At 38.3% G+C, this 14,932-nt stretch overlaps 1 protein-coding gene across 5 annotated transcripts in view; it reads right to left on the bottom strand.

The window, feature by feature from the left end:
* LOC103714649 (general transcription and DNA repair factor IIH subunit TFB1-1-like) overlaps positions 1-14,932 on the bottom strand; it is a 46,265-nt gene that overhangs the window by 16,982 nt on the left and 14,351 nt on the right. For 4 of the 5 annotated variants that reach the window (XM_088716173.1, XM_039118766.2, XM_088716174.1 and 1 more), the window contains 7 exons: positions 11,766-11,822; positions 11,518-11,673; positions 11,295-11,360; positions 7,726-7,849; positions 5,841-5,897; positions 5,604-5,728; positions 5,331-5,522 (listed from right to left, as the gene is read on the bottom strand). In XM_088716173.1, the coding sequence (XP_088572299.1) occupies positions 5,331-5,522; positions 5,604-5,728; positions 5,841-5,897; positions 7,726-7,849; positions 11,295-11,360; positions 11,518-11,673; positions 11,766-11,822 (777 nt within the window). Of the gene's footprint in view, positions 1-4,810; positions 5,159-5,330; positions 5,523-5,603; positions 5,729-5,840; positions 5,898-7,725; positions 7,850-11,294; positions 11,361-11,517; positions 11,674-11,765; positions 11,823-14,932 lie in introns of those variants that run through there. The other variant, XM_088716172.1, reaches the window with a different exon arrangement.

Here is a 14,932-nt window from a genome sequence, read left to right as displayed (position 1 = left end):
CTTGTCATGCCGTTCGGCCTATAGAATGCTCCATCTACATTTCAAGCTACTATAAACGAGGTATTTCGACCACACCTATGCAAGTTTGTCACTGTTTTCTTTGATTACATCCTTGTCTATTCCAAATCCATGGATGAGCGCATGCAATACTTGGATCTTGTTCTATGCATTTTCGAAAAGCACCATTTCTACGTCACACCTTCCAAGTGCGCCTTTGTCCAAGAAGAGCTCGAGTATCTTGGGCACATTGTTTTTGGCGACAGTGTGCGCGTCGACTCACGCAAGATTGAGGCCATGACTGATTGGCCATTGCCCAAAGATGTCTCGGCTTTGAGAGGGTTTCTAGGACTCACCGAGTATTATAAGCGGTTTGTGAGGGACTACGGTCTCATTGCAAAACCGCTGATGGCCATGCTGAAGAAGGATAGGTTTGAGTGGACAGATGCAGCCCGACAAGCCTTTGAAAACCTAAAGAGGGTCATGACTCAAACCTCCGTGCTTTTTCTTTCCGATTTCAACAAACCATTCCAAGTATTCACGGATGCAAGCAACGAAAGAATCGAAACAACCCTAGCACAAGAAAGGCGACCCTTGGCTTTCATATCCAAAGCCTTAAGGCCGCAAAAGAAGGCTTGGAGCACGTATGCACGAGAATTGCTCGCGGTGGTGCATGCAGTCAAAGTTTGGAGACCATACTTGCTCGGAAGCTTTACCATCGTGACTGACCAGCAAGCCCTACGGCACCTACTCCAACAAAAGATCGCGACTCCGGAACAACAAAAATTCCTGGTAAAACTCAGCTTTGAATATGATATTGTCCATCAACCAGAAAAAGAAAACAAGGTGGCGGATGCCTTATCTCGGAAGAAAGGGAGCCCGGCTCTCGACATCACCCTTGAGGATAAAAGTCTTCTCCAAGAGGGGAGGAATGATGAGACCCCCAGCCCACCGAGCCAAATTCATACTCGCTCAATCGAGGCCGACCTCGGCCAAGGCTCGAGCCAAATTCAGTACATGGAGGCTTGCCCAGCCCTCGACCAACCAAGTCAAAAAGAAGCAGTCGAGCTAAGCCGATCTACATTAGACCACAACAAGCTCTGCTCGACCACATTGGCGCACGCCCAGCTAAACCCAATCAAAGAGGCCACGCACCAACAAGCACAATGGACTCATGCGCGCCCAAATGGCATGCCACCTAGCTCTCGGCCAACACAATCAGCAGAAGACCAAATCAGCAGCAAGCCGAGCCAAGTGGCAACCATCGGAAGGCCCCATGTGTGGGGACATAACGGAAAAGCCTCCCATTTCGGGAATGCCCACACCAGCAATCCGTGGAGTCCTAGGACTCTTCCATAGCCATTCGATCCGGAAGAACAACGGCCCAAATTCAGCGGGCCAAAGATCAACGCCAATGTGCAGCACATGGGAGATTTCAAACAAGAAAGGATCCACGGGATGCCAACCAAGAGCACGCACCAAACAAGGAAGAAAATCTTCACGCGCCCGAGTGCAACCAAAAAATTTTCTTAGGCGCGACACATCAGCAATCCACGTGAAGGATACATGTCACGGCCTAAGAAGATCACGCGCATCCCGAGAGCACTTTTTCCCCTTGCATTTTCAACATGTGACTCGCATGGGAGAAGTTTGAATTTGAATTTTTCCCCATTCGGCTGATTGGGAACTTATTTCATGCTCACCTTCCCCATTTGATTTTCAGCATGTGACTTGCATGGGAGAAGTTTGAATTTGAATTTGAATTTCTCCCTCATATGTCTGATTAGGAACTAATTTCATTGTCCCGCCAATAACACGGCATCTAGCTCTCGGCCAACACAACCAGCAGAAGACCAAATCAGCAGCAAGCCAAGCCAAGTGGCAACCATCGAAAGGCCCCATGTGTAGGGGCATAACGAAAAAACCCCCGATTTTGGGAATGCCCACATCAGCAATCCGTAGAGTCCCAGGACTCTTCCATGGCCATTCGATCCGGAAGAGCAAGGGCTTAGATTCACCAGGCCAAAGATTAGCACCCATGTGCAGCACATGGGAGATTTCAAACAAGGAAGGATCCGCAGGATGCCAACCAAGAGCATGCGCCAAACAAGGAAGAAAATCTTCATGCACCCAAGTGCAACTGAAGAATTTCTCCTAGGCGCGACACATCGGCAATCCGCGTGAAGGAGGACACATGTCACGGCCTAAGAAGATCACACGTGCATCCCGAGAGCACTTTCTCCCTTTGCATTTTCAGCATGTGACTCGCATGAGAGAAATTTGAATTTGAATTTAAATTTCTTCCCCATGCGGCTGATTAGGAATTTATTTCGTGCTCACCTTCCTCATTCAATTTTTAGCATGTGACCCGCATGGGAGAAGTTTGAATTTGAATTTGAATTTTTTTCTCCATGCGGCTGATTAGGAACTAATTTCATTATCCCGCCAATAAGCCATGTATGGCACATGAGTCTTAGGTCTATATAAAAGGATCTTAGGCCTTTTGTGGGGAAATCTTTGATCATTGTATTTGCTCATTTGAGTTGTAAGTTCCTTAGGAAGTCGGCCGCAAGGCTTGAGAGGCACTTGTGTCTATTTTCGGTTTAGGGGTTAGGCCTTAGACTTGGGCTAGAGTAGGATAAATCAATCCTCTCTAGATTGTATTAGGCTAGTATGGACCCTTCCCATCCTTACTAGAGGTCTTTATTGCGTTGTCCTTTTGGAATTGAATCCATTGTTTTCTTCCCCATATCGTGTGATTCTTCTTGTCGGATCCTTAGATAGGATCTTCGAGCATAGGCAAAGATTCCAAGGCAGCAAGAGATAGTCGCGTTACCCAACCAAAGATGGTCCCACGACAACCAACTTCATCTCCCTCAGCGGATCCTTGGTGCGGGGTTTGGGACCGCAACGCCTCGCGGGGCAACAAGCGCACCCCGCGCGCGAGGAAGAGCGCCCGCGCGGGCACAAAGCCGTTGTGGTGGGGTCGGCTATGCATAGCCCAAGAGCCCCACGCCAATGATCCTACACTTGAGGAATTATCGATGTCGATTGTGTTGGACCAATTTGTGGGTAACCCGACTATATCTTGCTGCTTGGAACTCTCACCTATTCCCCTAGAATCCTATTCTAGCGCTCGGCTTGAAACACACACCATGCAATGAACTCGGATGGAAGAAAAGGATGTGGCTTCGAATTCCAATAACAACAAAAGAAAAAAAAATGCTAGTAAGGTCGGAAAGGGACCATCTAGCATTTACAATCTAGAGAGGATTGATTTATCCCACTCTAGCTCAAGCCTTGCGGCCGACTCCCTAAGGGACTTACGACTCAAAAGAGCTCAATGACAATTGATCAAAGATTGCCTCACAAAAGGCCTAAGACCCTCTTATATAGACCTAAGACTCATGTGCCATAAATGGCTTATTGGCGAGATAATGAAATTAGTTTCTAATCAGCTACATGGAAAAAAAATTCAAATTCAAATTCAAACTTCTCCCATGCGGGTCACATGCTGAAAATCAAATAAGGAAGGTGAGCATGAAATAAGTTCCTAATTAGCCGCATGGGGAAGAAATTCAAATTCAAATTCAAACTTCTCCCATGCGAGTCACATGCTGAAAATGCAAAGAAGGAAAGTGCTCTCGGAATGTGCGTGTGATCTTCTTAGGTCATGACATGTGTCCACCCGGATTGCTGATGGGTCGCACCTAGGAGAAATTCTTCGGTTGCACTTGGGCGCATGAAGATTTTTTTCCTTGTTTTGTGCATGCTCTTGGTTGGCATCCTGTGGATCCTTTCTTGTTTGAAATCTCCTATGGGCTGCACATGCGCGTTGATCTTTGGCCCGGTGAATCTAAACCCTTGCTCTCCCGGATCGAATGGCTATGGAAGAGTCCTGGGACTCCACGGATTGCTGATGTGGGCATTCCCGAAATGGGGGGCTTTCCCGTTATGCCCCCACACATGGGGCCTTCCGATGTTGCCACTTGGCTCGGCTTGCTGCTGATTTAGTCTTCTGCTAGTTGTGTGTTGGCCGAGAGCTAGGTGCTGTGCCACTTGGGCGTGCATGGGTCCTTTGTGTTTGCTGGCGCGTGGCCCCTTTGATTGGGTTTAGTTGGGCGCGTGCTAATGCGGTCGGGCTTAGCCCGTTGTGGTCTGATATGGATAGGCTTAGCCCGAGCACTTCCAACTTGGTTGGCCGAGGGCTGGGCAAGCCTTCATGCAGTGAATTTGGCCCGAGCCTTGGCCTTGGCCGAGGTCGGCCTCGATTGAGCCAGTATGAATTTGGCTCGGCAGGCTAGGGGTCCCATCAACCGCGCGCTGCCCCGCGCGGGATATTCAATGCCACAGAGTGGCATTGAATGCGAACGCGCACGCGTCCGCGCAGAATTTTTTTTTTGTCTTCACCGGTACAGTACCGGTTCGGTACTGTATTGGTACCGATGCCCACCGGTACGTCGGTACAATCGGTACGGCGGACCTTGGTTCCGAAGCAAAGATTTTCATGGATGTCGGTTCGTCCTATTCAGAAATCCATGACTAAGAGGTATTGGATTCTCTTTTGGATAGGCCTTGAAAGAAGAAGGCAAGCTGGAATACCAACATATGTCTTTTCTCTAATTCACCCAACATGATAGTACCCATTTTGGGAACGTCTAGCCAAAGTCACTGAATGGCCAGGGAAAATATAAAGAAAATTGCAAAAAAGCCGATCCTGAAAAAAAAAAATGAAAACGGGCATTTCTGCAAATCTAAAAATGTGAGTAGCCATTCATGCAAAATAGCTTATATAAAGTCATCATACAAAAAGTTGTTTGTCAAATTCACTCTATTGAGTCCGGAGTTCGATCAAAGTAGAATAGCAGTCACATCAATAAAACTAGACTAACAATAAAAAGCAAAGCTCCTTAAAAAGCCAAAGCTTGCTATTAAGTATAACAACCCAATAGAAAATTCTCATGCCACATGAAAATGTTCTTTCCATCACAATCCCGCTACAGACTGATTTTAAGTAGAAAGCAAACATTTGCTTCCAGCACAAACTAGGAATTGAGTGTGGACACAGCACAACACCAAGTACTTCTAAACATAATAGTATAGTATCATGGACCAGACCACCAAATGAAATGAAGATTGTTCCACCATCAAGCACTGTCAGCTGTTAAAATTGAAGAAAGATAATAATGGATTGAAAATTCCAGTCGTCTACAAAGTAGTCTACAAAATAACCCAGCATTTGAGGAAATACAATGAGTCAAAGCAGAAATTGTTTTTATTACAAAGAGTGAAATGCATAAGATATAGCTCACCATTAATGCAGATAAATTTACCTTGAGAGTTGCTTCAGGTTGAACAACTAGATTATTCAACCCTCTCACTTTCACCTCAGAAATCTGCTCCAGCAAATAAGTATATGCCTCCTCAGTCTTTAGGCTGAAATCAACAGGTTTGATTCCAGCACCAGTATCTCCTAAAGCTTTGACAGCATTGGCTTGCTGCGAATCAAAATACTCCCGTGGATCCTGATGAAATAAACATAACAAATAGTCTGTTAGCTAATGGGGTAACAGCCACTTCATCATATCAGAACAATCAATCAAAACCTTGATGCACAGCGGTGCATATGGGAGGCTATGAGGAGCTTGGAGATCCTCAATCTCAGTCATTCGAGAAACCTTCTCCAATCGTTCTTGGTTTGTTTTCTCATCTGAGGTTTCAGTACACAACTCTGTTGCAGAAAATTTATAGAACCAAGATAGAAACATACTTAGTCAAGTTTGATAACAGGTGAGATAGAGACAAGGATGCACATAAAGATGAAAAGAAATATCATGTCTAACCCTGTTTGGACCTTGCAAGTGCTTCAGCTGCGGTCCTTGTGTCTCCCAACTCCACATCTGCATCCATAAATGAAAATATGGTGACAATTATACTTAGCTGATGGCCAATTCCTGACCTTACAGACTGGAGAAAAAACTCAAAGTATGATGGTTACACTAATGCATCAGAACGACTACTACATAATGCAGTCAAAGAAAGGCATTACAAACTGGTTTCTTAGGATGTAAACTATATATGACCAACATATAGAATAATTCCAGATTTCCAGGTCCAGTTCTCTTAAGTCAATGACAGTCATTCATGTAGCACCCCCAGCCCTGCTCCTACAATACCCGAGGAAAAGACAATGAAGTTAAGATGGTGTGTGGCACGAGAGCTAGAGAATTGTGGATGGCAGATTTAGGCATCTGCAAGATAAATTATGAGCAAATTGTTGCATGAATCTTCACTCAATTCAGTCATCCATGCAGCCATGCCCATCAAAATCTTAAGTATGTAAACAACATATTCTAAAGTCTAAACACTCCATTATATGACTGACAAAAAAGCCGCACTGTCCACTTCACAAATAATTTCACGATTACAGCATTTTTTTAATCACGTTGCATCAAAAAGAGATAGCTTACTGATGGCATACAGAACCTGACTGCCAGCCAAAAGACTAACAAATCACAGACAAGACATTTGCATAATCATCTCATTATAGAAAGTACAGGAACCAATTACGATGTAACTGGTGAATAAGGTCAAGAATTATATGAGATTGTTTGAGGCAGACATTTAAAAGTAATCAAGTAAATGTTGGACTTGGCCCATCAAGATATTCACTCAAGTGCCCGTAAGGTTTATAATGGGTAAAGCTGTAGTTTCGCAAGGATACAGAATTAAACTAATTTAGGTTTGCTCAAATATACTTGTGGAATAATCAACTAACTAAGAAAATAAGCTAGCAAAATGCAACAAGTAAATAAATTCAAAATATTTTAATGTTTCTCATTGACAATGTATAAAGTAAGCAAAAGTTACAAATTGACAGCAAAGATATAGCACTACTCAGGAAGATTTTGAATATAAACAGATACCAGCTTGCCATTTCGTTCCAGATGGGCTTTGGCCCTCCTTTTCCCCTCAAAAACAGGTCGCTTCATAAATATGGTTAAAGAACTAAAAGACAAACATAGCAGGGCCTTGTTCAGAAAATATGCTTGATCTTGTGAACAAGGAACACATGCAAAATAGAAAATTGAATATATATGCATGCACGTAAATATATGTATTTATTCGATTGAGGGAAAAGGATAAAGGTGAGATAATTGGACAAATCAGATGATAATGGTTAAAAAGAGAGCAGAGCAGAATCCACAAAAGAGAGTAGTGCCATTTTTCCTGTCATGCCATTGTGCTGAAAGGCAGACCAGGAAAAGAGGAAGGGGGGAAATCGTGCAATGATATACAATGCGAGAGAAGTAAACCATTAAAAGCCAATGATAACTCAAAAGCATTTAGCAAACCAACAATGCACCAGAGCACAGGCATTATGAGTGTTTCCTTAGCCTTGACGACATTTTCTTATCAGCAAGTACCACTAAAGCCAAGAGATTTACCATAGCAATCCAATACTTTCTCCAACATAATGCCATTTTCATGATTCATAAAATTAAATACATGTATGTATGTGTATATGTGCTTTGTGTAAATACATATAGATATATACAAACATACATACATATATATATATACACATATTATATGTATGTATGTACTTTGTTTGACAGAATTCAAGACAAATGCAACCCATCAAAAAGCTATTGAAGATAAATTGATGTTGTGTAAGAACGATAAAATGGCACATTAAGTAATATAAACCACATGAACTCATCCTACCTAATGCCCTCCCTTCAAGAACCACAGTTGCATGCCGATTAAGATCCTGTGAGAGTGTCCTCCTAGCTAATTCATTCTCAGCATCAGCAGTCTCCTTGCTGCCATCCCGCAGAATTCCATGATCCTGCAAGTCACCATAAGTGTAAGCAAAATAGAGTCCAAGAGGAATAAGACATTGAAGGTACTTTAAAATATTTCTCGTGATCAACATTTTTATATCTATAATTTAGAGGATAAATTTTGTTATCAATTTTACAAACTCTAATATTGAACTATATCAAAGGGAAGAATTGAATGGATCATTATGGAGGATATGAGTCCTGGTATTAAAATCCCAACATCTATTCAATAAGTGTCATGCATAATTTATTGGTTCATATTGATGTCAGAGAAACATGTCATCATTAGTTGTATGATTTCTGACCCTTACTACTTTTCTAACGCAATACATTGCTCTTTCTAAGTTCTTTGGATTTTAGGGTCTAGATCGTTACCAACAGGGAGATACATTGATGCTAAAGATTACATGTTCATAGTATTACATTACCATATAATCAGCACAAGAGGGCATGAAAGCATATAGTATCTTAATATTGGATTGCAAGCATATAGTATCTTAATATCAACATACTGTTTAAGAGGGAAAAGTCTCCACAAGCGTCAGTATGTGTCACGCAGCTACCTTCTTCATGTATAAGTAAATTGCAAGTATACTGTAAGGCCCAGCACTATGGCTTGGCCCATCGCTAAAAAGGCCCAACAAGAAAAAAAAAAGGGAAGCAAATACTTTTCCTTCCCCTATTCGAGTCGAAGCAGTCTGACTCCGACTCCTCGACTTCGTCGGAGGCTAGGAAACCCTAGCCTCCATCACCTATAAAGTCGAGCTTCCACCCTCTTGAGGCGTCAGCGGTTCCCCATCGCCGAAAAAGGGAAGAAGAAAAAAATTGCTCAGCCCTATTGTAGTTGCATCGCCGCTGGAGAAGAGACATTGTCTATTCCCACCTCGCCAGCATCCTCTCTCCTCCCGTCTTTGCCTCATGCAGCCATCATCGACTTAGATCTTGTCGTGGATTGATGGAACTAGGTAGCAAAAGATAGCCTTGTTTAATCCCCTATTCCAGATCAAATTGCTGGCCTTATTTTCTTCTTTTTCGGCCACCATCGCCGTCATCTTAAGTTGTTGGATCTCCGGTCAAGCCCCGTTCAGTCTCTCCATGACCAACACCGAGGCCCTTGGTCGCCTGTGAGTGGCTCTAGCCATGATGGAACCCGAATCCCCTATTTTGATTTCATCCCCTTTATTTTTTCTATCATCCTGCCGCCAGCCACCGTAGACCTTGCCGCTGTCATGGTCTTTGCCAGAAGCCGGACTCCCCTGTAGGTGCTCATCACCGTCGGTGCAAGTCTTCCTTCACCTCGATTCAAGACTCCAAGAAGCCCTCTCATGTTTTCCTTAGCCTTCTCCTTCCTCTTCTTTTTTCCTCTTCTTTTACTTTATTTTTCTTGATTATTTCTCTTCCCTCTCTCTCTTCTCCCTCTCTCTCTAGCAGGCCTAGGGATTCTGCTTTAAGATCATGTCTCCCTTTGCTTGAATCCAAGTTGACCCCAATGTGGAGGCCCCGAACCGCCTCGATACCCAGGCGATAGGTTTGCCCGTTACCTCGGCTCTTGTCGAGTCCTAAAATTCGGTCACCGTTAATCTTCATTGAGTCACTTAAATTATGTCTGATTTTGACCAGTTAAGTTCACCTTATTCGCACCAACCCGAACAGTCAAGCACCGTCGTCGGATCGAACTTGCCTTTCCTTCACCCTAATTTGGGCATGAAGCTGTATTCCCAATAGTACCTTAATCTTTAACTTTGCTTGGCTTCTAAGATAACGATAAAATTAATTATATTCTAGTGATATTAAAACAGGTGAACCTGACCCGTCTAACTGAAGTAGGATTTTGAAGCGAAAAGGGGCAAGTAACCTAACACTTTAAGTATCATTTCTAACCTTTGGTTAAATTATAATTAGTTTATTAAATTTTATTGTGATCTCTATTTTATATTCGATTAAATAGGTCAGGCATATTATTATGGTAATAATTGTTTTAAAATATGTTATGTATTTTAATACTCTTGTAAGATGAATTTAGAAAATATGACTAGGTAATTTATGAAATTTGTTTTATATATGTATTCTCAGCATAACTATAATTTGGCCCCGCCAATGGGGATTATTCGTTGGCGTTGGCGTCTTATAATCTAAAAAACTGATTTCGATACCAAGCCATCGGTAATTAAAATAGTGATATCGACTATCTGGCACTTTGTGCACCTTGCATCGTTGACCCATGCTATTAGATTACGTGGCCCCAGCCTAATGCTCGTTCTAATATGAGTTTATTAAAAAAATGAATTTGAAAAGAAATGTGTATTATTTGAGATTTGATTTATTCCTAATCAGTACCATGCTATTTGAAAAATTATTTATTTGGCATGCTTAGACCCCACTTTGATGTGTTATGTTGTTTACTGGGCTAGTGTAGCTCATTATTTTTTTTTTCTATTTTTCATATCCTAAATCATGATTGCTCGGAACTTAGGAGAGCGCACGAGATCTTCTGAAGATATTTGTGATTATTTGGATTTCAAGTTTAGTTTAGTTAGACTAGTTTAGTTTAACATTTTATTTGATTTGAATAATAAAAATTGGTTAGCATATTTTGACTTATGTTACTTTAGGACAATTGATTATGAAAATGGTTTCTTTAGATCTTAATTAAATTATTTTTTGAGGATCAAAAATTATTATTATTGCTTTGAGATTATTATGATTTGTAGCTTTGCATGCTTGTATGGTCCACCCTGCAGATATGCGGCATCTGTTGCGCTCTAGATTCGGGGCAACATATATGGCATCTTAACATCAACATACTAAGTGAGAGGACAAAATCCTCACAAGTGTGTCAGTATGTGTCACATGACTGGTTTCTTCATGCATATAAATAAATAACAAGCATGTAGCATCTCTACATCAGCACACATTTTAAGGGGAGAAATCCCTCACGAGTGTGAGGGCCTGTCACATGATAAGCAGAATGAATTTCCCAAAGGTATAAGACTCACAGACATCACCATACTGAGACATATATTATATATTCAAATATAATAAGCAAACAAAATCTTCACAAAATATAGTATCATGCTCAAGAAATCTTCTTTTCTCCCCATAACTAAAAAATACCGATAATTTTTCCTTACTATTCATATTTTCAAAAAAAATCCTGAGATAATATGACATACATTAGGGACTTCAGAACCAACCACAAGTGTAAATACAACCAGCAAAGCAAATACAAGAAGAATCTATTTAGCATGAGAACTGCAAAAAACAAAAAAACCATAAATCTTCAGTTTTACCATCCAAAAAGGTACTCCAAGGATCCATACTTCATCACAAAAGAAAGACTTTCTAACACAATTATCAAGTGTGGATCGTTTACCTTCTCAAAAGCATATAATAAACATCACAGTGTCATTTATGAAGAGAATAAAAAATGAACAAGGATCATTTACGTACAGGAAGATGGATGTAGTCATCCCCTAAATCAGCTTCCATATCTAATGTTGGATCAACCCGTCTAATCTGCAGACAAGAAGGATGGCAGAAAAAAATGAGGGAGACATACATAAGAACAGCAATTAAGCACGTCCAACATTAGCCTGCTATGTGACAGCTCTTGCACCATTAAAATGCACATATGAATGCAACTACATATGCCCAGAAGCTGTAAGATAAGTACCTTACAGCGGGCTTCATTGGCCAATATGTCATCATGCTTTAGAAATACAGCAAGTTCCTCATCTTCGGCGGCTTCCGCTGCAGCAGCCACAGAATTTTTTGTCCTATGGAGGTATTCAGCTCTACAATATTTTGTCCAGAAATCCTTTTCTGTCATCTGGATGTTTCAAGAAAATGATAACAAAATATAGCAAGTGAAGGGACAAGATATCTTCAAGATTAGCATGCTTTTGAAATTAGTATTCTTACTTTGATGGGGACAAAATTCAGAAATGCCCTATGAACAGCAGGCTTTTCAGCAAAAATCTGCAAGATTTTTTCAAAATCAAAAGAGTATATTTGAAAAGTATTTTTGTTACAAACTTACAATGAATTGATTATCAACAACCAACCAAAAAAAACTGATCATGAATAAAAGACAATATTTCAACATCACTCCGATGCAAGGCTGTCATGCTCCCTCCCTCCTCCATCCATATGTGTGCATGTGCTAAGTATGAGGTTATAAGATCCTTCACTAAGTAGTGTGCAACAAACGTATGAGAGAACCAAAGACATATCATGGTGGCATGGTTCCTGAGTCCCATCTAAATGTACTATGATTATTACAAAATGTGAGCTACTAGCTAAATCAAAGACCAACCCAAAAGAAGAAGTGATCCAAGAAACCTTCATTGACATAGGCAAATTTATGGCATCAGCAAGCAAACTTCCATATTAAAACTTGAGAAAATGGCTCGTCAGCTTTCTTCGACGAGATAAATGGCATCTTAAGGTAGTTGGCACAATGTGCTTTTGGTGAAAGCTAGTGAATCTGAGGAAAAAGTAAGTCGATAGTGAACAAAAGTTTGCTAATGCATAAATTTGTATAAGATGAAGAGGCACATTACATGTGTTTGGTGAATATATGAGTTGAAGATGGGCCTCTATTGTTACACCATCACAAGTAGACCCTAAAGAAACCCTTATAAAATTACACTATTTCCCCTTCTGTTTGTATAAAATTACGGTATTACTTCTGTAGTATCATGTGTCTATCATAATGTTACATGGTGAACAATCTCCATTATCTTATACTTAGATCATTTTAAAAAACACTAATGTTAAATGACCATTCCATCCACCCCAAATTAAAGTTCTTAATGAAAAGAACAAAAGACAAATGCTGCAGCTCTACCACTATACATGTTGCGTCCTCCGTCTCAGGGTCCTGAATGTCACATGCTAGCCTTTGCACCTAAGGCCACATTTGGTAGTCAAGAATGCAAATCAGGAATAGGAAAACCTTGGAAATTGTTTCTAATGAATCATTGAGAAAGATTAGTTCAATTCTTTTGTTTGGATAGGTCCAGGTAAATCCTTAACAATTAAAACATGCCCAATAACATATACTATAAGATATAAATAATTTGCATACAATTATTCACAAATCATTATTACCATTAATATAACATTATTATTTGACAATATTATCATTCTTGACATACTTAATAACAAATATTATTAATATTGTGATATTATTAATATTAAAATATAATAACAATATCTTTCTAACATTAGCAATGTTAATATCATAATATCAAAATTAATCTTATAACAATATATTAATCTTGGAGAGTAACTATATAATTAATGTCAACATAATATTAGATCAAAATATTAGTAATTATTACTATAATGACAATTAAACCAATGTAAATATAAATAATACAACATATAATATAATAATATCAAAATAATATTATAATAACTTAATATAATATCATAACAACTATAGCAATATTACTGTGAGAATATAAATGACTAATAAAATCATATTTTCAGTAATAGTATATAAAGAATATAATATATTACTAAGGAAATATATAATATAAATATCATAATAGTAATACTAATCTTATATGGTATATTAATCTCCTATTATATTCTTATACAATTATTACATATACTAATATAATATCATATATAATATTATCAATATTAGTATGAATACTAAATGAATATGATTATTAATTTATTATGATTAAAAACATGCAGATAGAAGTAATATAATTAATAGTATAATAATATAATGTTATATTAGAATAATTATAATTATATTTAATAATAAACAATTAATATATTATAGTTGAACTATATATGGCAATGATATTGACATTATTCTAAATTGAGTAATATAATCATATCATAATTCATTAGTCATAATATAAATTATTTAATTATATTAATATCACAAATATCATAATGTTAATATTAATCTTTTGTTATAACATTATACAATAAAAATCATTTATTCTAAAACTATATTGTGTTATCTTACTAATGTTAATAATAAATTAATTTTATTATTATTAAAATAATGAAATATAATAATAAATAAATTACCATTAAAATAATATTAAAATATTGTATTAAAATAATTGTAAAATATATTTAATAATATAATACTAATAATATAGTTGAATAAAATAGTATTATATAATATGTAATATACTATAATATGTAATATACTATAATATGGACTTAATAAATTTTCAATGTAATATACAATACAAAAAGTATTAACATTAATTATGTGATAATAACATTATATCAATATAATATATATTATGAATACACTATATATGTATTATGAATATAATATAATATAATATATAATTAATGCCAATATGATATAATATTAGTAGATAATAAATTATTATCATATATATTTATTAAATTATTAATATTAATAATATGATAAATAAAAAAATGTGTTGTTACTAGGCCCATCGAACACGATACCAAGCCCCACCCATTGGGTATGTTTTTATCCTTTTTTATAGAATCCAATATCCATTTGAATCGACATTCCGAGGTTGAAGTTAGTTATCAAACATGAGAATAGGCTGAATAGGAAAATGATACCTATGCTTGCATCCCAAATCCTCTCAACAAAACACAGCCTAAGAGTCTCAAAATATGGTGTTAAATCATTTTCTCGTCCGGTTCAGGCACAACTTGCAGCTTATAGATTATGTTTGCACCAATCAAACATTGACTAGCCCCAAAGAAAAGTTTCCTTCAAGTCATGCTTTTACTATTAATAAAAATTTCATAGTACAAAAATAACTTATATGAGATGACATAATCCCAAGAAAATAACAACTCACATTCCGAGCATAAGCAGGCAAAGGTCAAAATCAATACCTCTTAAGCACTTTCTGCATGCACTCATGACATGCAGGTAAGTATATATGTGTGTCTATATATATATATATATGTGTGTGTGTGTGTGTGTGTGTGTGTGTGTACACATAAAGGGAGGGCAGCTATTTCCATTGCAAGCTTTAAGAGTAAAATATGACCATGCAAATAATATTATGTTTCAACATACTTGCAAGGTGCAGCCCCAACATTAAGGTAGCATTACAGCA

The sequence above is a fragment of the Phoenix dactylifera genome, chromosome 2, assembly GCF_051530095.1.
Source record: "Phoenix dactylifera cultivar Ajwa chromosome 2, Ajwa_hap1_PhDact_Kaust_v1.1, whole genome shotgun sequence".
Taxonomy (NCBI): domain Eukaryota; kingdom Viridiplantae; phylum Streptophyta; class Magnoliopsida; order Arecales; family Arecaceae; genus Phoenix; species Phoenix dactylifera.
This window is presented reverse-complemented; position numbering and strand designations above follow the sequence as displayed.